Source organism: Gobio gobio (genome assembly GCF_949357685.1).
Source record: "Gobio gobio genome assembly, chromosome: 14".
NCBI classification, from domain to species: Eukaryota; Metazoa; Chordata; class Actinopteri; order Cypriniformes; family Gobionidae; genus Gobio; species Gobio gobio.
This window is the reverse complement of record NC_137107.1, coordinates 15,884,191-15,910,721: the sequence shown is the minus strand read 5'-3', so window position 1 is coordinate 15,910,721 and position 26,531 is coordinate 15,884,191. Positions and strand designations below refer to the sequence as shown.

At 39.6% G+C, this 26,531-nt stretch overlaps 1 protein-coding gene and 1 pseudogene across 7 annotated transcripts; one reads left to right on the top strand and one right to left on the bottom strand.

The window, feature by feature from the left end:
- Positions 1-1,028: 1,028 nt before the first annotated feature.
- Positions 1,029-11,443, bottom strand: cldn2 (claudin 2). 6 transcript variants are annotated; one of them, XM_079834892.1, is made up of 4 exons: positions 11,310-11,432; positions 10,760-10,950; positions 5,551-5,690; positions 1,029-3,431 (listed from the first exon to the last, which is right to left on the bottom strand). In XM_079834892.1, exon 4 carries the CDS (start codon positions 3,374-3,376, stop codon positions 2,561-2,563), a length of 816 nt encoding a protein of 271 aa, XP_079691018.1. In that variant the 5' UTR covers positions 3,377-3,431; positions 5,551-5,690; positions 10,760-10,950; positions 11,310-11,432; the 3' UTR covers positions 1,029-2,560. The 6 variants fall into 6 exon arrangements, with proteins under 6 accessions (XP_079691018.1, XP_079691020.1, XP_079691019.1 ...); XM_079834894.1 differs by having other exon boundaries at positions 10,760-10,872; XM_079834895.1 differs by having other exon boundaries at positions 1,261-3,431; positions 5,633-5,690.
- Positions 11,444-12,608: 1,165 nt separating this feature from the next.
- LOC307137046 (putative nuclease HARBI1) lies at positions 12,609-25,601 on the top strand (annotated as a pseudogene). The gene is made up of 6 exons: positions 12,609-12,658; positions 24,137-24,267; positions 24,686-24,743; positions 24,918-25,033; positions 25,146-25,257; positions 25,351-25,601. The product of its transcript is annotated as a putative nuclease HARBI1 (transcript).
- The last annotated feature ends 930 nt before the right edge of the window (positions 25,602-26,531 follow it).

Sequence of the window (26,531 nt, the reverse complement as noted above, 5' to 3'; positions counted from 1 at the left end):
TGGCAGATAAATAAAAGATAAATATATAAATATATATATTTTTTTTTTTTAAGAAATCCAGACTAAATATCTTATGTTATTTTTCTTATGTAGAAAATGCTTTAGACATTTTACCTGGAAACAACAAGACAAAAATACTAAGAAAAGCATTTTGTTGCAATGCAGGTTCATTCATTCATTGCTCCTATTTCCATCATGCAGACACCGTCAACGTGACAAAAATGGCATGTCCTTTATAGGATCCTGTAGATGAGGAGGCTGCATTAAATCATTGAGAGTTAGTTTACATTGGCAGACTTTTTTTTTTTCCTTTTTTTTTTTGCCATATCCACATGCATATTTATTTGAGCAGCGAGTGTATTCCCATCATCGCACCTTCTGAAAATTACACGGATTACTTAATGGAATGGAAGGACGCCAGATGGAAGAAGAGCAGTCCAATATATTATATGCCATAACCACCACCACCACAGCTGTTTTATTCGCAATGTATTTGATCATCTTTATTTCCTTTTTTGCTATTGGCTGAGTACTAAATTGACAAAACTAAATATTCAACTAAATTTTCAATTACTGATCTGCCCACATTGTCACTGTATGAAACTGAACTGAGCTGGATAACATCACAGTTTTCTCCAGAGCGGCTGTACGGCCGAATCAAATTCTGTTGCATTATTCTCCTGTTTAACACTGTGAAGCTGCTTTGAAACAATCGGCATTGTAAAAAGCGCCATATAAATAAAGTTGACTTGACTTGACTTAATTACCCTGATTTAGAAATGTAACGGGTTGGATAAGAGAACATTTAATTATATGAAAAGAGCATTAGACTAATATAGACTACTATAGATTATGTGGAAAAAGCAGCTGCACATTGAAATAGACACTGAATATTTATTTAATATGTCAAACATTTGTAAGGTCATGCAGCCTACAACCAATATTTTAAGCTTAAAGCTTTAGCTGATTTAATTGCTATTTATGCGTAATTTTTAGCTGCTGCTAAATTCTTTTTTCTTATTTTGTTTGCCCCGTGGAATACCATGAACATTTTCCATCTCAGGGTAAGTCAACTCAGAGTTCAAGTTTAAACTCAGAGTTGGTTGAACCTCCTTATTGATACAGGGCCCCAGGAGGCACTAAATAGCCAGAAAGATGAATACAAAGAGTAACAGGTGCGGTCTCAATCAGAGAGCGTGCTGATTGCGATAGCAAACGGGAAGGAGAAGAGAGCCAAACCTAACTCATGACAGTAAAGGTTCATTTCTGTATGATTTATTTTACAGTTTTTCTCAATCGCTTTGGCACATTTTTCAAAACAGTCTTAACTCTCTAAACTGTAAGCTCAGCTGTCACAACTGTTTGCTGGAACATCAGAACTCTATAGCATGTCTGCAAAATATAGTTACTCACCCAAAACATTTAATTTATGCTTCAAAACCTAGTTATTATGTCAGTAAATTGGCCAATACTAACAAAATCTGAATGCTCTTGTAGGTCTCCGAGATTTTTACTGTAAATACGGATTCAGACAGAAGGTAAAAATTGACTGGGAAAAGTCAATAATATAGTACACAAAAAGAAAATGAACATTTGTATTTATAGTACATTTATTTTTTTGAAGTGTGTTACATGTATTTATTAACTGTTTGTTCATTTTTACACACTCTATTATGTCTTTCTCTAACACAAACATCTTACATATCTTCATATTGCTCTTCCATGACTTAAACACGCAACACAATTCTACAAAATTAAATGTACTGTATCCCAAATGAAAAATGAACAAATTAAATATGTACAAATGAGTTGAGCCAAAGTCCCCAGTGGATCCCCGGACCTCAGTTTGAAAACTCCTACTATAATAGCCTACTTTTCTTTGACATGGAACTCAGATTATAAAGTATACCAGTCTTCCTTCCACATTTCTACTCTAAAATTCTCTCATTGTTTCTTAGAGAAGAAGAGGAACATAGTGTTTTTGAGCCGCTAACCTCTCTGGCCAAGAGTCTGGAGCCAAAGACTAATAAACAACACAAAACTTTATTTACAAAGTGAATATGATCATTTAGTGCTCAAAGTGAGGGAATATAGATTTGTTAATGTTGACAAAGTGAACATTACTGTCATATGAAAATATTAAAACAAGCTGTGTAAAACAGTCATACAAATGCAAAAAACTACATGTGACTACAAAATCATTTTGTATGTTTAAGTAACAAGATTGACTGACTCAATGCTTCATGAGAGGCCAGCTGAAAAGTCATTGTCAAATATTAGCTCTGCATGTTTACATATGATCCTGTCGATCCATATTGAAAATCACCTAGCTGTTTATTTTGAAATTTTGAACCTCTATAAAAAGAAGAACAATGTCCAATAGAGAAGCAAAACCAAAAGCACCTCATTTTCTGTTTAATCAAATTCTTTGGGAATGTGTCTGCTTACGCCTTAATCCAACAATCCGACCTATTATAGTCTTTTGTCGGTCCAAGTATTAATTACTTCAGTGCTTTTAGGAGAATCGGTACAAAAGGACTGCACAGACTAGCACAAATCCTCAAACGTAGCCGGTGACGTCATACCCGGCTGCTGTATTCTGCCGAGCTGATTTCCTGACATCCTGTGCGGGCGTAGTGGAGTGGGTACTAGTGCTTGTATGGCTGTTAAGGGTCTGGTTCTTGTTGGTAAGGTTGGGGTTTGTGGTCGAATGTAGGTTAGCTGGATGGTAGGGCATCGAAAGGGGCTGTCCGCGTGGGTTGGTGCGGTCAGGGTAGGGGTAATGGCGTCTGGTTCCCCTGCTACCGTCTAAATCATCACAACAGGATACACTCAGCAGCCCTCCACCTAGCATGGACAAGAGCGAAGAAGCCAAACCCACATACAGGCAGTCACCTATCTCAAACTTAAGACTGGCTGGCATGTTCTGCATGTAGAAGGTCTGCACCACCTCATGGGTCTTCCAAGACACAGGGATCAAGGACAATAGCCCTGCCAGGAGAAACAGGGAACCTCCTGCCCCAGCCACCTTGGTCTTGATCGAAGAGCCATCCATGCAGACGGTGCACTGCATGCCGACAGTGGACACCGCACAGGCCATGACAGAAAAGATGGATGAGATGACCATCATGGCCCTGGCTGCTTGTAGATCAGTGGAGAGTCCCAGAAGGGTGTTGTAGGTCTCACACTGGAAGGCTCCAGTGCTCTGGTATACGCACTCCATCCACAGACCTTTCATGCTGACTACCGCTGTCACAATGTTGGGGCCAACGTGTGCGGACGTTTCCCAATATGGCAGAAGAGTGGCTACCAGGGTCCCAAGCATGCCAAAAAGGCCAAAAAAGAAACCCATCAACTCCAGCGCTGCTATCGCCATGTCGCCCACTGGATGAACGCTTTCTCCGAAAGTCAGACACACTTCCGCTTGATCCCTGTAAAAGAAAACAACTCACTTTAGCTTTTTAAATTATTTTTAATTCTCAAAAATTTAACTGTTGTGTGTTATTCAATATTACATTTTAAGTTAATACAATTTCAATTTATAAAATTACACTGTACATCTGACCAACAAAACCGAGAGATTCCAACAATAAAGTGAAATTGAATTGATGTATCATTTCAAATATTCAGGTGCTGGTCATATAATTAGAATATCATCAAAAAGTTGATTTATTTCACTAATTCCATTCAAAAAGTGAAACTTGTATATTATATTCATTCATTACACACAGACTGATATATTTCAAACGTTTATTTCTTTTGATTTTGATGATTATAACAGACAACTAAGGGAAATCCCAAATTCAGTATCTCAGAAAATTAGAATATTGTGAAAAGGTTCAATATTGAAGACACCTGGTGCCACACTCTAATCTAAATAACTCAAAACACCTGCAAAGGCCTTTAATGGTCTCTCAGTCTAGTTCTGTAGGCTACACAATCATGGGGAAGACTGCTGACTTGACAGTTGTCCAAAAGACGACAATTGACACCTTGCACAAGGAGGGCAAGACACAAAAGGTCATTGCAAAAAAGGCTGGCTGTTCACAGAGTTCTATGTCCAAGCACATTAATAGAGAGGGTGAAGGGAAGGAAAAGATGTGGTAGAAAAAAGTGTACAAGCAATAGGGATAACCGTACCCTGGAGAGGATTGTGAAACAAAACCCATTCAAAAAAGTGGGGGAGATTCACAAAGAGTGGACTGGAGCTGGAGTCAGTGCTTCAAGAACCACTACGCACAGACGTATGCAAGACATGGGTTTCAGCTGTCACATTCCTTGTGTCACGCCACTCTTGAACAACAGACAACAGAAGTGTCTCGCCTGTGCTAAAGACAAAAAGGAAAAAAAGTGGTCCAAAGTTATGTTCTCTGATGAAAGTAAATTTTGCATTTCCTTTGGAAATCAGGGTCCCAGAGTCTGGAGGTAGAGAGGAGAGGCACACAATCCACGTTGCTTGAGGTCCAGTGTAAAGTTTCCACAGTCAGTGATGGTTTGGGGTGCCATGTCATCTGCTGGTGTTGGTCCGCTATGTTTTCTGGTCAACGCAGCCGTATACCAGGATGTTTTAGAGCACTTCATGCTTGCTACTGCTGACCAACTTGGAAAAGCTGGAGATGCAGATTTCATTTTCCAACAGGACTTGGCACCTGCACACAGTGCCAAAGCAACCAGTACCTGGTTTAAGGACCATGGTATCCCTGTTCTTAATTGGCCAGCAAACTCGCCTGACCTTAACTCCATAGAAAATCTATGGGGTATTGTGAAGAGGAAGATGTGATATGCCAGACCCAACAATGCAGAAGAGCTGAAGGCCACTATCAGAGCAACCTGGGTTCTCATAACACCTGAACAGTGCCACAGACTGATCGACTCCATGCCACGCCGCATTGCTGCAGTAATTCAGGCAAAGGGAGCCTCAACTAAGTATTTAGTGCTGTACATGCTCATACTTTTCATGTTCATACTTTTCAGTTGGCCAAGATTTCTAAAAATCCTTTCTTTGTATTGGTTTTAAGTAATATTCTAATTTTATGAGATACTGAACTAGGGATTTTCCTTAGTTGTCTGTTATAATCATCAACATTAAAAGAAATAAACATTTAACATATGTCAATCTGTGTGTAATGAATGAATATAATATACAAGTTTCACTTTTTGAATGGAATTAGTGAAATAAATCAAATTTTTGATGATATTCGAATTATATGACCAGCACCTGTATTTATACATGACATAAAAGTGGGGGTTGGGTACTATGGTAGTCAATGAGGGACGCGATCTGCTTTTTTACAAACATTCTTCCAAATATCTTCCTTTGTGTACAGCAGAACAAATACATTTATACAGGTTTGGAACAACTTGAGGGTGAGTAAATGACAGCATTTTCATTTTTGGATGAACTAACCCTTTAAGTATGTTTAAAAAGCACAAATTGTTTTAGCTAATTGCAAAAACCTTACATGCAATACACACTTAAGTATATTCTTTTAAAGTATATTATTTCCGTATCAAGTACCCTTTTTAAAAGTGTAATGCGAGTGTACTTACACTACATATGTTAATGGGTGAGACGTTTCCAGTAGTTCTTAATTCACTCATATGTGGATGTGTGTTCCCACAGTGATCCTACCATCTCTGTTGTCCTGTAGATATGAGGAGCTGCCCTGTCCATGTACACACAGGCACCTCTGGAAAAGATAAGTTAAATATTTACTCGTTACTCACCCCAAAACTGACCTTTTCTGCATTCATCCTAAAAACAAGGCCACTGTGGAAAAGGGCAACGTCAATCCTAGTATGTTAAGTGTTTTTTTTTTTTTCAGCAGTGTGGAATTCACTCAAATGTTATCAGATGTTTTGTGTTTTATAAAATTGAAGAGATGCTGATTCGAGCGTTGGCATTTCAACTTTTAGGGCATAGTATAAGTAGGCAAATTGTGACGCAGCAACAGCTTCCAACGGCTAATATTTCCCACAACCCATTATGCGTTGGACGAGTATTCGATTAGAACTACAACACAAATAAAAAGTGTTAAAAACCTAAAAACATGGCGGATGTGTGAGTCCGACAGTTAAAGTCGCCATGAAATAAAAATTGACAATTCTTATTTTTATGTAATATTGTAGTGTTTATTATAAATGATTTATCTGTGCACTATATAATTTTTTTTTAATTCATGCACTCATAATCTTTAATCAAAAATGTTAACCTTCTCTCCCCCTCAAAACGAATTATCTTCCTGTCATGTGCTATGGCACGAGGGTGTCTCATTTCTGCCTCCATTTTGTTAGCATCGTCCAACTTCCAACGATCCAATCAATTCCCGAAGGACAAAATCAAGCCCCGCCCTACATTTCTTTTTCTCATTTCAGAAGCCATTTCACTCGTTTATACGTCACAATAAGTCAATCGCAACTTCTGTTTCATGTCCGAATTTAAGAAGAGATGTTTAGGTAAAGGGGTTTGAGTGATTATTAATTAGTATCTAACCTGATGAAAAAATATTCAATGTTATTCACATTATATTTCATCTGCAACAGCACTGTGAACTTTTGTAAAGATTTGCTTAGTCATTTTAAATGCATCATTATGTAAGTTGAAAAGACATAAGTCTCTGCATGAAGACCCATGACTGGCAGATCAAAATGCTATTACATTTCTTTCCGAAACATTAGGAAATGAAGGGTGAATGATGGATAAGGTTTTAAAATAAAAAATAAAATAGAAAACTGGCATCAAATTCAAATTTTGTTCAAAAGACTGTTTTCCAAGATGGCTCCTGTCTGTATACGCGTAAAGTACTGTCTTTATAAAGTATCTTCTTATTAAACTGTTTGTACACTTACAAAGTTCTCAATGCTTCGGTTTGCATGTAGGGACCCTCATTATGCTATCGTGTTAGTGTGAGGCTATTTTGAGCCTTGTTAGTGGTTTTAACTAGCGATTTAATTTTACTTTTATATGCCCCATATACTAGCATTATAAGTTAATCTGTTTTTAGAGATAAAACTCTTTACATTCGATTTTCATGAAAACGCATCCCAGAGAACGATCTACTCGGTAACCATGTGTTAATTACCCCTAGGTTAATTTTTCACCGGAGTTGTCCTTTAATGTTTAGTGTTATATAATATATCGTTAGACTCTAACTTCATTTAGATAACGTGAGCAGCACTGCAACAGCTACTATATCCAGATGCTATCTTTCATTTCAACAGTTTTTAGATTCTCTGAGATCTTTCTGTCAAATACGTTTCTATGAAGTATTTGTCATTCAAGGAATAACGTATCTAGCGCCTGGATATAAAGAGTTGAATAAATCGGTTGCCCTGTTTTTTTTAAAACACTATTTAAAAATTATTTCTTGGGTTAAATTCTGTATATTCTAACATCATTCATTTATATTCACCTGTTGTGTATGCTTTGTAGCCTGGATGCCAGCCGAACTTAGCCCCGCCCACAACATTTTTACTCGGGCAGTTCGGTCTGGACTTGATCCATAGAGAAGTAATTATGCCCGAACAGAAACTGTTCGGACCAATGAAATTGTCAGGGCGGGCTTTAGACGATGATGGACAGATGATCAACATTAACGTAATCATCCACGTCATCAAAGGCGCTTGGGTTGAATTTGTTCTAATCCTAAACGGAGAACTTGTTCGTATATGCATTCACCTTTACTATTTCTCTCAGAAATTATGATCGTGTTGGTAAGTACTCTGTGTATCCTTAAATTCTTTTTTTACAACACCGGCAAAGATCGTTTTCACTCATCTTTTTCTTCTAACTTTAGGCTACTTATTCCAGCGTGCGTGCAGGTACAGGGTTGCCAAGTTTTTACAACAAAACCCGCCCAATTGCTAACGTTCCTCAAAACTAGCCAAAAACCAGCCCAAAAGTTTTCCGGGGTGGGGGGGGTGGGGGTGGTATCAGACTCATATTCTGACTAGAATTGAGTATGACGACGTCAGGCTATATGCTTTGAGTATCAAAATAACATTAGGACGTTAACAACATTAAAAAAAAGAAAAAAAAAGAAATTATCACTATACCAGTAGATGGCGGAAGAGGAACACTTATTGGCTCATTAGCCATTTTTTAGCATTTCATTTTTATAGATTATCAAATCACTATTATAACATTAAAATATCGATTTTTGTTACTTTATTTGTACTGAAGTGTTAAATATATAGGCTAATTGTAGGGAACATTACAAAGTAGGGGTGCACCGAAATTTCGGCCGCCGAAAATGGCATTATCGGTTTCGGGCCGAAATAAAAAAAACAGCCGAAAACGTAAACCGAAAATGAATGTCACCCACCCCTCCCATCCGTGCGCAAGCGCTTAGGTTTCACTCACGGTCGAGCGGTTTTCACGCGTCTGCCTATCAAAGATTAAACATGTCAGCGGTATGAGAACAAATAGAGATACTGAAATATCTGAAACGATACGATACTCCTTTGCTATAGTACTGATACCAGCTGCGCTCTCCTCTCCAACCGACAGCGAGTTGACACGCACCACCTCCTCTCATTCAGTCCGGTTAACCCTTTGAACACGGCGAACACGTTCTGCTGGATTTAACCTCATGACTGTGTGTTAGTGTCTGGTGTGACCGGTCTGAATTTCGCGCTGAATTTCACATAACGTTAATTCTACTCATTCCCGCAGATTTCGCGCTCGCATCTGAAGCGCGCACACACACACACACCGCAATAAAGCCGCCTCTGACATACAAGTGCAAAAATGAGCTCCTTTTTCCAGCTTATTAATGGTCAAATACACAAAAAAAAATTCTCAATGTCCATCTTGGTGAGTATTAACGTAAACAGTCGTCCAGTTCAGGAAAAATGTGTAACAGGAACAGTGTTTGAGGTCCATGCATACATCGGGTCTTAAAGGGACAGCAGTTATTTATTATTCAAACTACAAAAAGACAAATGATCACCTACTGCTCTTGACTGATTAACTTGTGTAACTTTAATGGATTTACCTGTATTTAATTTTTTACAATGAAAAAAATCTATGTGTTTGTGTGTATATATATATATTAGTGTACGTTTTTAAAAGAAGCAATTCTCAGCTTCAGTTTCGGTTTTCGGCCAAGTGCATTCTAAATTTTCGGTTTCAGTTTCGGCCCAGAATTTTCATTTCGGTGCATCACTATTACAAAGTCTAATGAAAAACAAAAACATCTGACTAACTTCACAATAAATCTTTATTTAAATCGTGTCTGTGCTTTGTTTATGATGAGGGGATTTGTAGATAATGAGAAGATTTGTGTAAAATGTAAACTTGCACTAAAATTCATTCAGCGTTTTGAGACTGTATAAAACTTGTTTTGATCGATACTGAGAGGATTCTCATTGCCGGTAAATTAATCATATGATTGGTTATTATTTTCAACAGAAATGCCCATGATTGACTACAATACTCAACGCTGTAAAATCATGTTGTACTGTCGTGACCCAAATAAAATGAACAGATCACTCAAAAAAAGATTAACGTTGTCTCTTCTTTATCTCTCCCAAATGCTACTGTAAAGCCTAATCGAAGTCAATGCACATATTGTGTTAATATTTGACAGAAATCGGTGCAAATACAGTGAAAATGCTGTCCATCCTGCTTAATCCTATTCAAACAGATTGACAGCGCGGAGTTGTTTAGAATTATTGAGAGCTCTATGGCTCTGGTCAGCACAATATGGCTTTCATCTGATTGGCTTAAGTAGACGGTGGGTGGAGTCTACCTATTTGTGCATTTGTGTGAGTGTAGACACTAGAAATGTTTCCAAATCCACGCGCTGTGCTGCGATTTGTAAATGTGCAAGCAGAGATCCACCAATGCAGAGGAAGCCATCAACAAATGCACAGGAAGCGATTCACAAATGAATGCAAGGCAGAGTTGTGTTTGTGACATAAAAACATATGTGTGGATATTTGTTTTATTCACAAATTTCATTGTAATTATTTGTGAATCTTATTCATTTTTGTGAAACTCCTGCATATATTTGTGGATCTCATTCTATTTATTTGTGAATTTATAACATTTTTGTGATTCTCTTTACATTTATTTGTGGATAACAATCTATTTGTTTGGAATAACGCAACAAATCTACCCCCATAAAAAATAGTCATTGGTATCTGTTATCCAGGAATGACATTAGAGAAATCACAATTTGGAGACAAAAGTCTTTCCGTCATAAAAATGTAAATAAGCTTAGTTTTATCACTATATTTGTAGGAATCATTGAAAACCAATACAATTATGGCCAAGTAGATTTTAAATACTTTTATTCACAATTATTTTATTTATTTTTTACATTTTCGTCGTATTTTTGTATTCAACGATTTTGTAAGCAGGGACCAGAATGACATTTTGGGACTTTTGAGCTCAATAGTTTTTTTAAAGATAACTTTTTTATAATGAATACCGGTACTCACATGAGTAATTAAGAGGGGAAAGTCGAGTCATTTAATATAGTGTATTTTAAAAAAAGATAATGGGTGTCTGGTGCATAATATTAAACACACAGTTTAATATTATGCACCAGACACCCGAATTGGACACCAGAATTAACACGCCACGTCGTTGACCCTTATATTAAATTAAATTGAATGTGGACGATGATTTTAACTGTGACAAGATGATTGACGGGCAGTTTAAACGGCGACAGGATGCACGATAGAACTGTCCGTTAAAGACAGTTATGACGAAATATGTCCCAGAGCCGTTGAAAAACATTGAGTAACTTACATTTTAGAAACAATAGTCCGTTACGTTGTCTATTTTTCTACTCCAAAGAAGATAGTTTGTTCAGAAGCCACAGCAGAATCTCGTCTCCGAGGAGCACAACAGTCGCGGCGTTGCTGAATGAATCAGTGAACGAATCAGTTTTTGGTATGAATATGATTCCATGATCATAAAAGCTTCTCGATCGCCACCTACTGGTGACCAATCAACAGCAAAAAGACAGCACAGACATAGCCTACTTTTAAAGCAAAACAGCTGCGTGATAGGCTATATTAAAACAAATTAAAACTCATTAGTGCATTTTAATAAATTAATACATCATAATGTCTTGTACAAGTATGAGCCAAACGACATCAGTGTATAGACCAAAATGTTATCAACCATCACTAACTTTATATTTTCCACATAGAAAGCACATAGGCCTTTACAAAGACTAGTTTAATTCATTATGCTGTCTGTTTTGCCATTAAAAAAACATTTGAATTAAATAGACAAAAACAATTACACATTCATTTATATAATAAAATATAGGCCTACTTTAAACGTACCCTACCTGTTTAGTTATGTTGTCAAGACCACAAAGAGTCTGTGCCATTGCAGAAATATAGGCTAATATCACAGAGCAGTGTGTGCTGTGCGTGCGTGCGTACATACACAGTTTGAGCCGGTTTCAACTGAACCCTTGACTCGATCTCAGTTAGTAAATCACCTCACTGTAATAAGATTATACCAATAATCCAGCCTCTTACTGGAGGGTCAACCACGAACCAGCAAAAACAATAGAAACATGTGACAGCCCATTTATGCCACTAAATTATTATTTTCACATTATACATTTGTGACTTTACTTTATAATGTTTTCAGGTTGAACTCTACTGAATAATAAAATAAAATATATAATAAAATACTATAGGGTCACATCATTTGGTGGGTAACAGAATTCGGCACAACGCCTCAGATGGTTCACAATGAGGTCTCTCAGGAGTGAGATGTGTAGGTGCGGTGTCCAAAGTCACATTTCTTGAAACCTTCACCCGTTTTCTTACAACACCAAACCAAATCTACAAACTACTTTCACAAAAAGCCTGACTTTTCTTGAAAAATAAAACAATCGGATCAAAACTATTTCACTTAAGGGTGCTCCGATCAGGATTTTTGGGGCAGATCACAGATTAACGATCACTGGAAGCAGTCACTGATACTGATCACCGAAATAAATAGTACTATTCTTAACAAAAATGTATTTTAAATAGTCCCCTGCCTATAAAATATTAAGAGATGAGAAAGTAACATGAATTGACAACTCCTTATTTATTGGCAAGCAACATGTGCAACATATTCGATTCCCTCTCTTAGGGGTAATTAGGAACAGATTAGAGCTTAACAAATATAGCATTCCTGTGAAACAAATAAAAAAACAAAAACATGAACCGTCTGTATCAACAGAATGTAATCATATGCAAAACAACACTCTTCACTGTATGAATTAAATATAGATTAATCCTACTAAATCTACTAAAGAGCAATGAGTGATTTTCTCTTTGTCTTTTCATGTTTGATTAACATTAATGACACAGACGGTCACTTTAAGACCGAATGCACAGATCCAATATATGGGTAAAAATGTCCCATAAAAATGAGGGACTTGGGCACTGAACATGCTGATTGGTTGAGTTCACGCAGCATTTTCATTGGTTGACTCTAGGGCTATAACAACTAGTCTATAAAATCGGTAATAATCAATAATGAAAATCATCGACAACGATTCTTATTATTGATTAGTCGGGTCTGCCACCAATTTACACCAGTCGCGTCAAATTACAGCACTCAATAACGCATTTCTATGGACAAAATGCATCTAGAAATAGTGGAGTGTAAACAGAGTGAGCTGCTGCTGGAAAGGTACATGATCCAAGCTGCCCAAAAGCATGAGAATTCTATATTTTAAGCTTCAAGCTAATGCATTAGCGTTTAACATACCCGGTCATGCGCTTTTACAGATGCGTGTGCGTCCTCAGCGAAAAACGTTCATTTTACAGGTTATATCCACTGATCTATAGAACAGTGGTTATATCCTCCTTATCTGCAGCGCGTCAGTCTGACATTGGGCTTCAAACTTCACTGAACGAGCAGTGGTCAAACAAACAGAAGGCAGTCGAGAGGGAGACAATTAATATTCAGCGCAAAAACATTCATTTAGCTGAAATATCTGCTGTTGGACGCTAAATTTAGGTTTAAAAGTCAACATGTAATTCACATATTTTATAAGAGTAGTAACTGTAAAGGGATAATAGCGTGTAATTGAATATAAATGTAAGACGTTTCTACAGGATAAAGAAATGACAGTATAGGTTACTTTGTCCATAGCGAATGTGTGTGTCCCTGCAGAACATTCCTCTTATCTGCTAACACTGAGTTTGTGTTTTTGATTTTCTTTAATATCATTTTAATGTAGGGATTTAAACTGTCCTTTTGGTAGTAACTTGTTTTGCACATAATGTAGGCTATAGCATAGAAAATTAACCATGGTTCTAGTAGATAGTAAAACCATGTTGTTGTTGTTGGTTTTTTGGCTTATTTATTACCATCCATCCATCCATCCATCTTCTTCCGCTTATCCGGGGCCGGGTCGCGGGGGCAGCAGTCTAAGCAGAGATGCCCAGACTTCCCTCTCCCTAGACACTTCCTCTAGCTCTTCCGGGGGGACACCGAGGCGTTCCAAGGCCAGCCGGGAGACATAGTCCCTCCAGCGTGTCCTTGGTCTTCCCCGGGGCCTCCTCCCGGTTGGACATGCCCGAAACACCTTCCCGGGAAGGCGTTCAGGAGGCATCCGGAACAGATGCCCGAGCCACCTCAGCTGTCCCCTCTCGATGTGGAGGAGCAGCGGCTCTACTCCGAGTTCCTCCCGAGTGACTGAGCTTCTCACCCTATCTCTAAGGGAGCGCCCAGCCACCCTGCGGAGAAAGCTCATTTCGGCCGCCTGTATCCGGGATCTTGTCCTTTCGGTCATGACCCAAAGCTCATGACCATAGGTGAGAGTAGGAACGTAGATTGACCGGTAAATCGAGAGCTTCGCCTTACGGCTTAGCTCTTTCTTCACCACGACAGACCGGTACATCGACCGCATTACTGCAGAAGCTGCACCGATCCGTCTGTCAATCTCCCGTTCCATCCTCCCCTCACTCGTGAACAAGACCCCTAGATACTTAAACTCCTCCACTTGGGGCAGGAACTCTCCACCAACCTGGAGTGGGCAAGCCACCCTTTTCCGACTGAGGACCATGGCCTCGGATTTGGAGGTGCTGATCCCCATCCCAGCCGCTTCACACTCGGCTGCAAACCGCCCCAATGCATGCTGAAGGTCCTGGTTAGAAGGGGCCAACACGACAACGTCATCCGCAAAGAGCAGAGACGAAACCGTGTGGTCCCCAAACCTGACACCCTCCGGCCCTTGGCTGCGCCTAGAAATTCTGTCCATAAAAATTATGAACAGAACCGGCGACAAAGGGCAGCCCTGCCGGAGTCCAACATGCACCGGGAACAAGTCTGACTTACTGCCGGCAATGCGGACCAAACTCCTGCTTCGGTCATACAGGGACCGGACAGCCCTCAGTAAAGGACCCCGGACCCCATATTCCCCCAGCACCCTCCACAGGACGCCGCGAGGGACACAGTCGAATGCCTTCTCCAAATCCACAAAACAAATGTGGACTGGTTGGGCAAACTCCCATGAACCCTCCAGCACCCTGTAGAGGGTATAGAGCTGGTCCAGTGTTCCGCGACCAGGACGAAAACCACACTGTTCCTCCTGAATCCGAGGTTCCACTATCGGCCGGATTCTCCTCTCCAGTACCCTGGCATAGACTTTCCCGGGGAGGCTGAGAAGTGTGATCCCCCTATAGTTGGAACACACCCTCCGGTCCCCCTTCTTAAAAAGAGGGACCACCACCCCGGTCTGCCATCCCAGAGGCACTGTCCCCGACCGCCACGCGATGCTGCAGAGGCGTGTCAGCCAAGACAGCCCCACAACATCCAGAGACTTGAGGTACTCAGGGCGGATCTCATCCACCCCCGGTGCCTTGCCACCGAGGAGTTTCTTGACCACCTCGGTGACTTCAGCCCGGGTGATGGACGAGTCCTCCTCTGAGCCCCCAGCCTCTGCTTCCTCAATGGAAGACGTGACGGCGGGATTGAGGAGATCCTCGAAGTATTCCTTCCACCGTCCGACAACATCCCCAGTCGAGGTCAACAGCCGCCCATCGCCACTGTAAACAGCGTTGGTAGGGCACTGCTTCCCCCTCCTGAGGCGCCGGACGATTTGCCAGAATCTCTTCGAGGCCAGCCGATAGTCTTTTTCCATGGCCTCACCGAACTCCTCCCAGGCCCGAGTTTTTGCCTCCACGACCACCCGGGCTGCAGTCCGTTTAGCCTGTCGGTACCTGTCAGCTGCCTCAGGAGTCCCACAAGCCAGCCAGGCCCGATAGGACTCCTTCTTCAGCTTGACGGCATCCCTTACTTCCGGTGTCCACCACCGGGTTCGGGGATTGCCGCCTCGACAGGCACCGGAGACCTTGCGTCCACAGCTCCGAGCAGCCGCTTTGACAATGGAGGTGGAGAACATGGTCCACTCGGACTCAATATCTCCAGCCTCCCTCGGGATCCGGTCGAAGCTCTGCCGGAGGCAGGAGTTGAAGATCTCTCTGACAGGAGACTCGGCCAAACGTTCCCAGCAGACCCTCACAGTACGTTTGGGTCTACCGAGTCTATCCAGCTTCCTCCCCCGCCATCGGATCCAACTCACCACCAGGTGGTGATCAGTTGACAGCTCCGCCCCTCTCTTCACCCGAGTGTCCAAGACATACGGCCGCAGATCAGATGAAACGACCACAAAGTCGATCATTGACCTACGACCTAGGGTGTCCTGGTGCCATGTGCACTGATGGACACCCTTATGCTTGAACATGGTGTTCGTTATGGACAAACTGTAACTAGCACAGAAGTCCAATAACTGAACACCACTCGGGTTCAGATCAGGGGGGCCGTTCCTCCCAATCACGCCCCTCCAGGTTTCACTGTCATTGCCCACGTGGGCGTTGAAGTCCCCCAGTAGAACGACGGAGTCCCCAGTCGGAGCACTCTCCAGCACCCCTCCCAGAGACCCCAAGAAGGTCGGGTACTCTGCACTGCCGTTCGGCCCGTAGGCACACACAACAGTGAGAGACCTATCCCCGAGCCGAAGCCGCAGGGAAACGACCCTCTCGTTCACCGGGGTAAACTCCAACACATGGCAGCAGAGCTGGGGGGCTATAAGCAAACCCACACCAGCCCTCCGCCTCTCACCATGGGCAACTCCAGAGTGGTAAAGAGTCCATCCCCTCTCGAGGAGTGTGGTTCCAGAGCCCAAGCCATGCGTGGAGGTGATTCCGACTATCTCTAGTCGGAACCTCTCAACCTCACGCACAAGCTCAGGCTCTTTCCCCGCCAGCGAGGTGACATTCCATGTCCCAAGAGCCAGTTTCCGTGTCCAGGGATCGGGTCGTCTAGGCCCCCGCCTTCGACTGCTGCCCGATTCGCTTTGCACCGGCCCCTTACGGTCCCTCCCGTGAGTGGTGGGCCCACGGGAAGGTGTCCCCACGTCGCTCCTTCGGGCTGAGCCCGGCCGGACCCCGTGGGGGAAGGCCCGGCCACCAGGCGCTCGCATACGAGCCCCAACCCCAGGCCTGGCTCCAGGGTGGGGCCCCGGCTGCGCCATACCGGGCGACGTCACGGTCCTCCGTCTTTTTGTCATCATGAGGGGTTTTTGAACTGCTCTTAGTCTGACCCGTCACCTAGGACCTGTTTGCCTTGGGAGACCCTACCAGGGGCATATAGCCCCGGACAACATAGCTCCTAGGGTCATTCGGGTACTCAAACCCCTCCACCACGTTAAGGTGGCAGTCCATGGAGGAGTTATTTATTACCACACAAATACAATAGTTAAACAATGGATTGAAGCAAAACTGGTTAATTTATGGTTACCATGGAATAACTACAATAACCCAGTTGTATTTATTATTATTTTTGTTTGTTTTATTAGTTGTAAAACCATCGCTAATTTTTGTAAGGTATATTTACTTTGTATGTTTTCATAGCACTCAGCTGACACGTTTGTTTGATGGACAGCATTGGGCAGGATGTAGAGTGTTTTGTCAGTAAAAAGGGCTCTTATCCGATTAATCGATAAATCAGAAAAAAAAAAAGAAAAAAAAAATCGGCCAACTAATCGATTATCAAAAATAATCATTAGTTGCACTTAGCATTTTATTTCAACTACCATTTTTAAAAGTCTGTTGTGGTGCGTGCAGTAGAGTTGTTTGCTATTCGAATCAACAATGGAGTTTAAAAAATATGACCAATGGAACAATGACAAGGTTCAGGCTTTATTAAGCTAATATGCGGAGCACGAAATCTAGTGGGAACTGGAAAGTCGTGCACAGACCTACATCACCGGACTAATCTTCACGGTACTTTAGACCACAATGGAAACGCAGACAGCAACAGGTCTGGGGGAAAAAGTTCCTGGGACAAATTGTTCCAGGTAATTTCGGTGAAAACATGGCTTATTTCCCAAATGTTTATGTTCATGTTCACTTAACCTCTTAAGCTCTTAAGATTCTTTTGGATTTCTGCCTGACATTGACATAACATCTGAAGCCTCCTCTTACCCACATAGCCTACAATTAAGTAAATAAATAGAATTGGTGTCATTTTAAATAAAATCCCTTAAAATAACACTACAAGTGCAAAACATTTTATAAATATTATCATATGTGTCCAAAGTATTATAAAAACCAAGACGCTTTTGGAGTTTTTGAATCTTGTCTTTTATTAAAGTGCATAACTAAGCCTCTGTGTGCTCTGGGATTCTTCTGCAAGTTTTTTTTAATCCACCAGATGGCAGCAAAGACTGGAAAAAGATTATTGTTTCTACCATGTCGGGTTCAAAAGATACTTTTTTAAAAACCAAAGGGAGGCAAAAGGCTTTTTGGAGTCTAAAAGGCCCCAACTTATCTAAAACCAATCTCAGCACTGACAAAAACTCACATTTTGTGTCATTTTTGCTGTTTCAGAGCGCAATACTGAACACTGTGTGAGTCTGAACACGAGTGCTTGGCTCTCCATGGCGGCGTCCGGAAACGTAGGCAGTTGATTTGTTACCTCGCTGCCTTGCGTTTGCGCACAAAAGTACCACTAAGCAAAAATGTAATTACTACAATAGTAATTTCTCGCTAGAATTGACAAAAGTGGAAAACATTGATCAAAAACATGCATTTACACACAAACTGATCACCAACCGCAAATTTCAGGCGCCATCTTTTTCTTTAGTTCACCTGTCAAAGAATGGAAAGAACAGGATTGTGGGATATCAAAGGATACATGTAAGTGAAGCTAATGGGAAGTGAAGCTAACATTGGATTCAGACGTGCCTTGATGCCTTCTCCTACCTTGGAATGCGGCAAAGGCAGCATTTTTAAGTTTTCAGACGCAGCCCATGTGTGTTTGCATATTAATATCTGTCAACTTCGAATGCGGCAAAGGCAGCATTTTTAAGTTTTCAGACGCAGCCCATGTGTGTTTGCATATTAATATCTGTCAACTTCGCTGGCGCACAGGGATATTCCAAACTTCCCTCTATTAAGGAAGCTGTTGTAGCTCATCTTTGCCCCTCCACGTTGTTGAGGGTCAAATCGTGGTGCAGTCCAACAAACCATGTCCTACCACCGCCAACATCACCAGGGAAGGTCTATACTGCAGCAGGCCAGGCAGCGCCATCCCTCCATTCGATGGCTGTCCTGCAGGTGTTCCAAGCAAAGATGCTGAAGCATTTGGACGACCACAGCCAGGACCCGGAAGCTTTTGAAGTCGTCAAGTCAACTTTATTTATATATCGCTTTTTACAATGCAGATTGTTTCAAAGCAGCTTCACAGTGTTAAACAGGAAAATAATGCAACAGAATTTGATTCGGCTGTACAGCCGCTCTGGAGAAAACGGTGATGTCATCTAGCTCATTTCAATTATCATACAGTGACAATGTGGGCAGATCAGTAATTGAATTGATGCATTTAATTTAGTTTAGTAGTTAAATTTATTTGGATATTTTGTTCTCCTCTGGCCAATTAACAAACAGTGTATGATTATTATTCTAGCAACTTTACAGGTCAGAGGTCATATTAGATCTAAATATTTGAAAGATCTGAGTCATCACGCCGGAGACGGGCTTATTGAGGATGACATGTCGATTAAACAATTATAAAATAGTAATATTCGAAAGATCGGAGTCATCATGCTGGTAGGGTTGCCACCTTCAGTGTGATAAAATAAGGGACATCCCCCAAAAAGGACACAAATAAAGAATATAGTCATGAACTGATTATTTCATCAATAAACCATAAGAAGAGTTTCTTTGTTCTGCTGAACACAAAAGAAGATATTTTGACGAAAGTTTGTAGCCAGGCTGCTTTGGGGCACCATTGACTTCCATAGTAGGAATGTATCTTCCTGTATTCAACATAAAGACATTTATACAGGTTTGGAACAACTTGAGGGTGAGTGTCACTTTAAGCAGTAATTCTGAACCAGTAATCCCTTTTTGTGACAATTCTGAATTTTTTTTTTTATTGGTTTGAATTTATTTAAATTATGACTATATTGTAATGTAATTATTTGTCCCATTTTTATCTAAATATTTTTTTAAATGTCATAAGCTATATGACAAGATTATTTATTATGTATGATTAATATTATATAGCCTAGCTAAATGATAAATTAATAGTAACATTAATTAGGCTATAATCTATTAATTAACCTGTCTAAAAAAATATAATAATTCTGTCTACTAAGCTCTGATAATATTATATTAATATATTATCCATTAAAACAAACAAACAATAGGCCTACCTTTAGAAGATGTGTCGGTCACCGCATGTTGTTTAAGTCAGTCAGTCTGAGACACTGAAATGCTTCTCTGCAAAGTGTGCAGTTCACCTGAGGTTCATCATGAGTTACTGCACAGACCCATTGATACCTTTTTCTATTCAGCCCTATATCTGGAGATCCTCTTGTGTTCAAACGGTGGACGTGAGCTCGACATGTTTTAAAAAAACCGCGCGAGTGTAGCCTACAGTGCATGTTCTCGAGACTCCGGGACTACTCGAGACAACTTATTGTGAAATTGATTTCTTTATATTTGCAATTCGTATTCTCCACACTGCAAAATCCTTATGTGTTTATTGAACTATGTGTGGACCTATGTAAAATGGGACAAATTGCATCCCGTATTGGTTTGATACGGGACGCGTCATTTTGCTTGTAAATCCGGGACGATTCCGTATTTCGCGGGACGGGTGGCAACCCTACATGCTGGAGACGGGTTAATTGAGGATGACATGTCGATTAGCCAATTAATAAATAGGAATATTCGAAAAGTCTCACGCCGGAGACGGGTTGAGAGCTTTCAAAAAGCTTTGCAGCGCCACTGATCTCGCCCTGTGAGCAGGAAAAAATTCAGACACTTTTCGCAGACGAAGTCCCACTGAGTGAATCAACTGAGAATGGCATTAATTTACATGTATTCCCCTTCTCCTGAGTTTCCCACATCCGACTCCACTTCATGCTGAGAGATCATCCAAAATCTGTGTGATTTGGATGTAGGTTCTCTGTACAATACTATATGTCTTTGATATCGTTTGAAATGTCTCCGTGCGAATGGTACAAAAATCTCATAACCACATAAGTATAAAAGAAGTTAATAAGAGTTTTTAGAGCTTATAGATATTTTACTCACGACGGTGGGTGTGGCTTTTGGAGCCATTTGGTATCTTCTTCCAATCCAAGCAAATGGGAACTTGATCCAATTTAAATTCCCTTTGTTATCATGTATTTCCATTTGAAAGAGGTTTAGGTCTGGTCTGAGTTACTTAAAGTGATACAGCAATGAGTTCGGGGCGCACACTGTAATGGAGTTGGCCCCTAACGTGGAGTGTCTTGACACTCTGCGTTGCGTAATATTCAGTCAGGTATCGATATCTTATTCTTTGCTACAAAGTATTTGATGTTATGTACGAATTATCTTTGAATTGATTATGTAATTGGCATTATACATTTACCTGACTGTTAATAAATTGTTCCATTTTGATCCTTTCTGAATTACTCTGTAATTATTAACTATCTCCAGAAAGGAACAATATAATTGCAACAAAAGGTTAAAACGAAATGATTAAATGTATGATTAATTATCAAATATAAATGACTAAACAACCAATTGGCATTCTCTTCTAAATTCGACAACTATGATAAATGGAGTCAGATTAAAGATATATTAGTTTTAAATCCATTCTATCCAGCTGGAGACACGAACGCGCACCGGCCTTTGAGACGCTATCGTTACCGTTCATTGGAGTGATTTCAGTGGCCTTACAGGGCGTACGATGGGGAGCTTAGTCGTGTTACCACATCATTTGGCTGAACCTACTGGCATATAAAGGAGAAGGCCATCCTTCTGTCCATACACTCTAAAACCGGATAAGTTGAGTTTACTTAAAAAATTTGAGGAAAGTGTTTGCCCTAAAAAATTTAAGTAATGATTACTTGATAAACTTGAGTTAAATTTATTTAAAGATATTAGCCGTTCTAATAACTATTTTAAGTTGAATAGACTAAATACTTTAATTTTAAGTAATACCGCTGTTTAATTACTTCACTTATCTTTTTAATTGCATTAAATTGTATACAAAAGCAATCAGACAACCAAAGATTTCTCTTTTTTTTTTATTTAAAACTTTTCAAATTGCAACAATACAATGAAGACAAGTTTAAAACAAGTTTGCCCTCAAGTTTAAGAGGTTTCCAACTTTTGTCTCTACACTGTAAAACCTAACAGTTGTATGTACTAAATAAAAATTAGTTCACTACACTCAAACATTACCGAATGTTGTGTGGACACAATGACTGAAACAGAACTCAAAATGAATGAGTTATAGAAAATTTCTAGTTCCCAGCATGATAATTGGATAATAATTGTATTGTTAAGTGATTAAATAAGTGATAATTGCGAATTGGTGGTGACACCTGATGATGGTAATGAACAGAATCACTGAAGGAAATAGAAACACAAGAACTACAACTGACTTCAGCCACAGCTTTAGATGAAATCAACTGAAGATAAAAGAAGACATTAAATCTCTGAAGATCTCAGCAGAGGAGGATTAAACAACTCCACAAACAGCATTACCAGCTTCACACATTACTAACCAGACTAACTTTATTTGTAATTTCTGTTATATTGAAAATAATAGTTTTGTTTGAATTCACCATGGTGTTCAGTGTTTGCTTTTGTTGGGATCTTGACCCTTGACATAACATATCTTGCTCTGGCTTCTTTGACTGTGTTTACAAAGCACATTTGTTATGGTAAGAGAAGCTAAGAGAAAATGTGATCAGCTGGTGTTGGTTGCTGATGATATTATCGTCATGTAGTGACTGAATCACTGATCTCATTTAGAGTCTAATGCTCTGGTTATAGAGGTTTTGTGTTATTATATTTTTTTATTATTCATAATAGAACCTATGTGATTTTACAGCACAAAATCCAGGATGGTTGTGTAATCGAACAATATGCAGGATTGAAATAAATAAAATTAATGCACAAAAGGTTTTAATCTACAACTACACTCAGACACACACAGACATCAAGAATCAGAGTATGAATCTCAACAATGGTGACAATCAAAAAAATATTCAGATAAAGATCAACTTTGAACATAAAACAAGCTACAAAAACATCACAAACATAGCGAAAGTAAAAGCAAATAGTAAGAATCAAAGAAAATTTATCATAATTCAGATGCATAATTTATTCATGCCACAATGCATGCTGGGACCGATGAGGGAGTTTTGATCGGTGGTACCCAGCATGCACTGCAGCATGAAGCTTTTCATTGATTGTCACCATTGTTGAGATGCATACGCAGATTCTTGATGTCTGTGTGTGTCTAAGTAATGCCATAGATTAAACTTTTGAACACTACATGGTTTTGAAATCTTGCATATTATTCAATTACTACAACAGAGCTGGATCTTGTGCTGTTTAATCATGTAGCCACTATTATTAATAATACAAAATTAACAACACAATACCGCTATAACCAGAGCATAAGACTCCGAGTGAGATCAGTGACTTAAGCCACCACATGATGATTGTACCAACATCACCTAATCACAATTTCTCTTGGCATGCCTTACCATAACAAATGTGCGTTCTAAGCACAGTTAAAGCAGCCAGAGAAAAAAACTAATGTTATAGATTTAAGGGTCAAGAGCCCAACTAAAGCAAACACTCATTAATTAAACTATTATTTTCATTAAAACAGAAATGACAGAAATAAAGTCAGTCTGGTTAGTAATGTGTGAAGCTGGTAGTGCTGTTTGTGGAGTTCTTTAATCCTCCTCTGCTGAGATCTTCAGAGATTTAATGTCTTCTTTTATCTTATGTTATTTCATCTAAAGCTGTGGCTTAAGTCAGTTGTAGTTCTTGTGTTTCTCTTTCCTTCTGTTATTCTGCTCATTATCATCAGGTGTTCATAATTAATGCCCAATCATCACTTAATTAATCACTTATTTACTCAACTGCAACATATATTAAGAATCATTAAAAAAAAATTATATTAGTGAACTCAACTGAAATGAGCTTAGAGTACTCATAACTGTTAGTTTTTAAACTCAAATTATTTGAGGTAATAAGTTTCCTCAAATGTAATGAGTTTTCTTAACTCATTAGGTTTGACTTTGTGTGTGCTATTGTGAGCTAGCAGTAACTAGCAGTAACTAGCAAGCTCTCTGAGTTCATTTAAAGTTTGTAATTTCTGTTGTTTTACTCATTATAGTGAAGTTTTAGCTGTAAAAAGTATTTGAATGCAGTGTAAAGTTTAATTGGATATTAAGAAATATCCTTGGTTTAGTGGACTCAATTAAAATAAGTTCAGAGTACTCATAACTACAGTTTTTCTTTACTTCAATTAAGTTAAACTCAATTTAATTGAGGTAATCAGTTTCCTCAAATTAAATGAGTTTGCTTAACTTGTTGGGTTTTACAGTGTAGGCATAATTTGTGTGTGGTAGCCTACATGTCCACACCACTTTTTGCCAGGGTCAATATTGTCTCCACCACTTTTTGAAACATCTAGCGGTGTGGATGCACCTACCAAAGCTGCCTGTTCCACATAAAGGTGGGACATAAGCTTAAAAGCTGTTAGCCTACATCTACGTATTAAAAAGAAGTGATAAATCCAATTACTTTTTAGTCATAATCCTATCAGCCCACTTCCTTTCTTTAACTGTAAAAGTTTTTTTGCAAGTGGTACATACTTGTATGCGGTCGGTGATGCAGAGAACCTTGGGAAAAACACGGTTTGTCGAACCATTCGGCATTCGCAAGGTGGTCCTTGCACTGCAGGGGTACATAAATGGCTTCATTGTTGTCACGTTACGCTGAGGGAAACTGAGGTGAGGACTCATGTGCAGGATGGGAATGAATTTAATATAAAAATGAACATAAACACAAACAAAAACCCACAAGGGGGAAAACATAATATAATACAAAACATAACATAATAGAACCAAACAACAAACCAAAAAGTCAGGGAGCGGATCACAAGGAAGGGAAGTCAGGGAGCGGATCACAGGGAAGGAACACGTAGACAAGACAAACGTAACCACAAAGACTATGAGCACATGGGAACTATATAAAGGGGAAGAAATCAGGAGGGAACAGGTGGAAGAAATCAAACACTAATCAGATAACAAGGGGGAGGGATCAGACAAAGACACGAGCACAGCCCAAAACAACAACACACCACATGTGCTTCACAAGACAGGACAGACATGTGACAATTGTGTTCCCTGGACATTAATTGACCATGTCCATAAAAGAGGGCTTTTATAAAATTGCCGGTAAGATATATTGATAGGGTGACATATGAACAATTTAACCGTTCACATTCAGGTTCTTTTTTTCTTTCCAAAAAGCAGATTTTACTTAGAGCACTTATATATATATTATAGGCTACATTATCTACATATTAAGAATGATTTTAAATCTTTTTTTATTTTTAAATCCTATGATAGGATTCCCTAGAGTCATAGGAGCAATAGACTGCACACATGTTGCAATCTCAACAGCTCTAGGAGAACATGAGGCTGATTATGTGAACAGAAAGTCCTTTCACAGCCTTAATGTTCAGGTAGGGCTACTATACACATGAGATGATTTTTCATATGCATTGAGATTAACCTTTTAAATGAATAATAACTTTAACAAATAGGACAATGATTTACTGTACATTTCATCTGCAGATGACTTGTGATCATGAATGCATGATCACAAGTTTGGATGCCAAATGGCCTGGCTCAGAGCATGATTCCCGAATTTTCCGTGAGTCTGTGTTGTGTCAGCGCTTCGAGGAAGGTAAATTTGGTACAGTACAAAACACTTTGAAGTGTTAGTTTTAATTATGACAGAAAAATGTACACAATTTTCCCCTTTTCTGTTCCATGACAGGGCTTTTTGATGGCCTGTTGGTAGGAGACAGGGGTTATGCATGCCAGAGGTTTTTGCTAACTCCCTATCCTGACCCTCAGACAGGGCCACAAAACCGCTTCAATGTGGCCCTCAGTAAAACCAGGGTCAAGATCGAGATGACCTTTGGCATCCTAAAGGTGCGTTTCAACTGCCTTCGGCGCTTAAGAGTGTCACCACAGGCCTCAGTTTCTGGGGCAGGTTGTGAAAAATCTTACAATAAAAAAAGATAAATGTAAGGGCCAGTCACTTTTTTATGACGGATTCAAATGTGTGCCATAATAAAAAGCCCAGTGCATTCACCTCAGCAGCTGTATCAGAACACACAGACAGAGTGTCTTCATCATTTGCGTCACCCTAATAAATAAAAGTAGGCCAGTGTAAAGCATAACTGTTATAAAGCAGGTTATGTTCATGGTGTTCTGTCTGCAGCATACTGACATCTGTGTGGGAGACTGTGCGCATGTGTGCTGGCTTCAACAGGGACACTGCATTTCCCTCTACTGCAAAACATAGAGGCAGAAAAATTAGAAGTTAGAATAATAAAATAAAAAATAAAAATATGAATGCATTGCACACCTCCCCAGTGTCACTTGCTTAAAGGAGCCAGCACCAGGGTCAGATTGCACAGCATCTTTAATGCCATCCATAATCGGCCTCCCCTTATTGTTACTTATTGCCAACTCCTCTGCCACAGTGTATTCAGGAGGAGGTGGCCCTCCCCCAGTTTTACGGATGTCACACTTTTTCTGTTTGCTGCAAACAAGTGTTTATAAAGTGTTTATAAAATGTTCACAAAAATAATAAAAGGTTGTGGTAAATACTCACCACTTTGAATTATATTTTTATATTTTGTCTTGATCTGCTGCCAAGAACGTTTGGAGTTGGGGTTGCATCTAAAAGTCAATGAATATCATTTTTTTAGGATGTAATAGCCTATACATTCACACATATGTTGTGTGATATATATATATATATATATATATATATATATATATACACACACATATACATATACACACTCATTTCAGTTTAGCGTTTAAAACATTTTTTAAATCAAAAGTTGTAACTGTTAACATTAGTGAGGCCTAATGCACAGTGAAGTAACATGAACAATGGTTTTGCCATTACCATTAACAAAGAATAATAAATGCAAAACTATT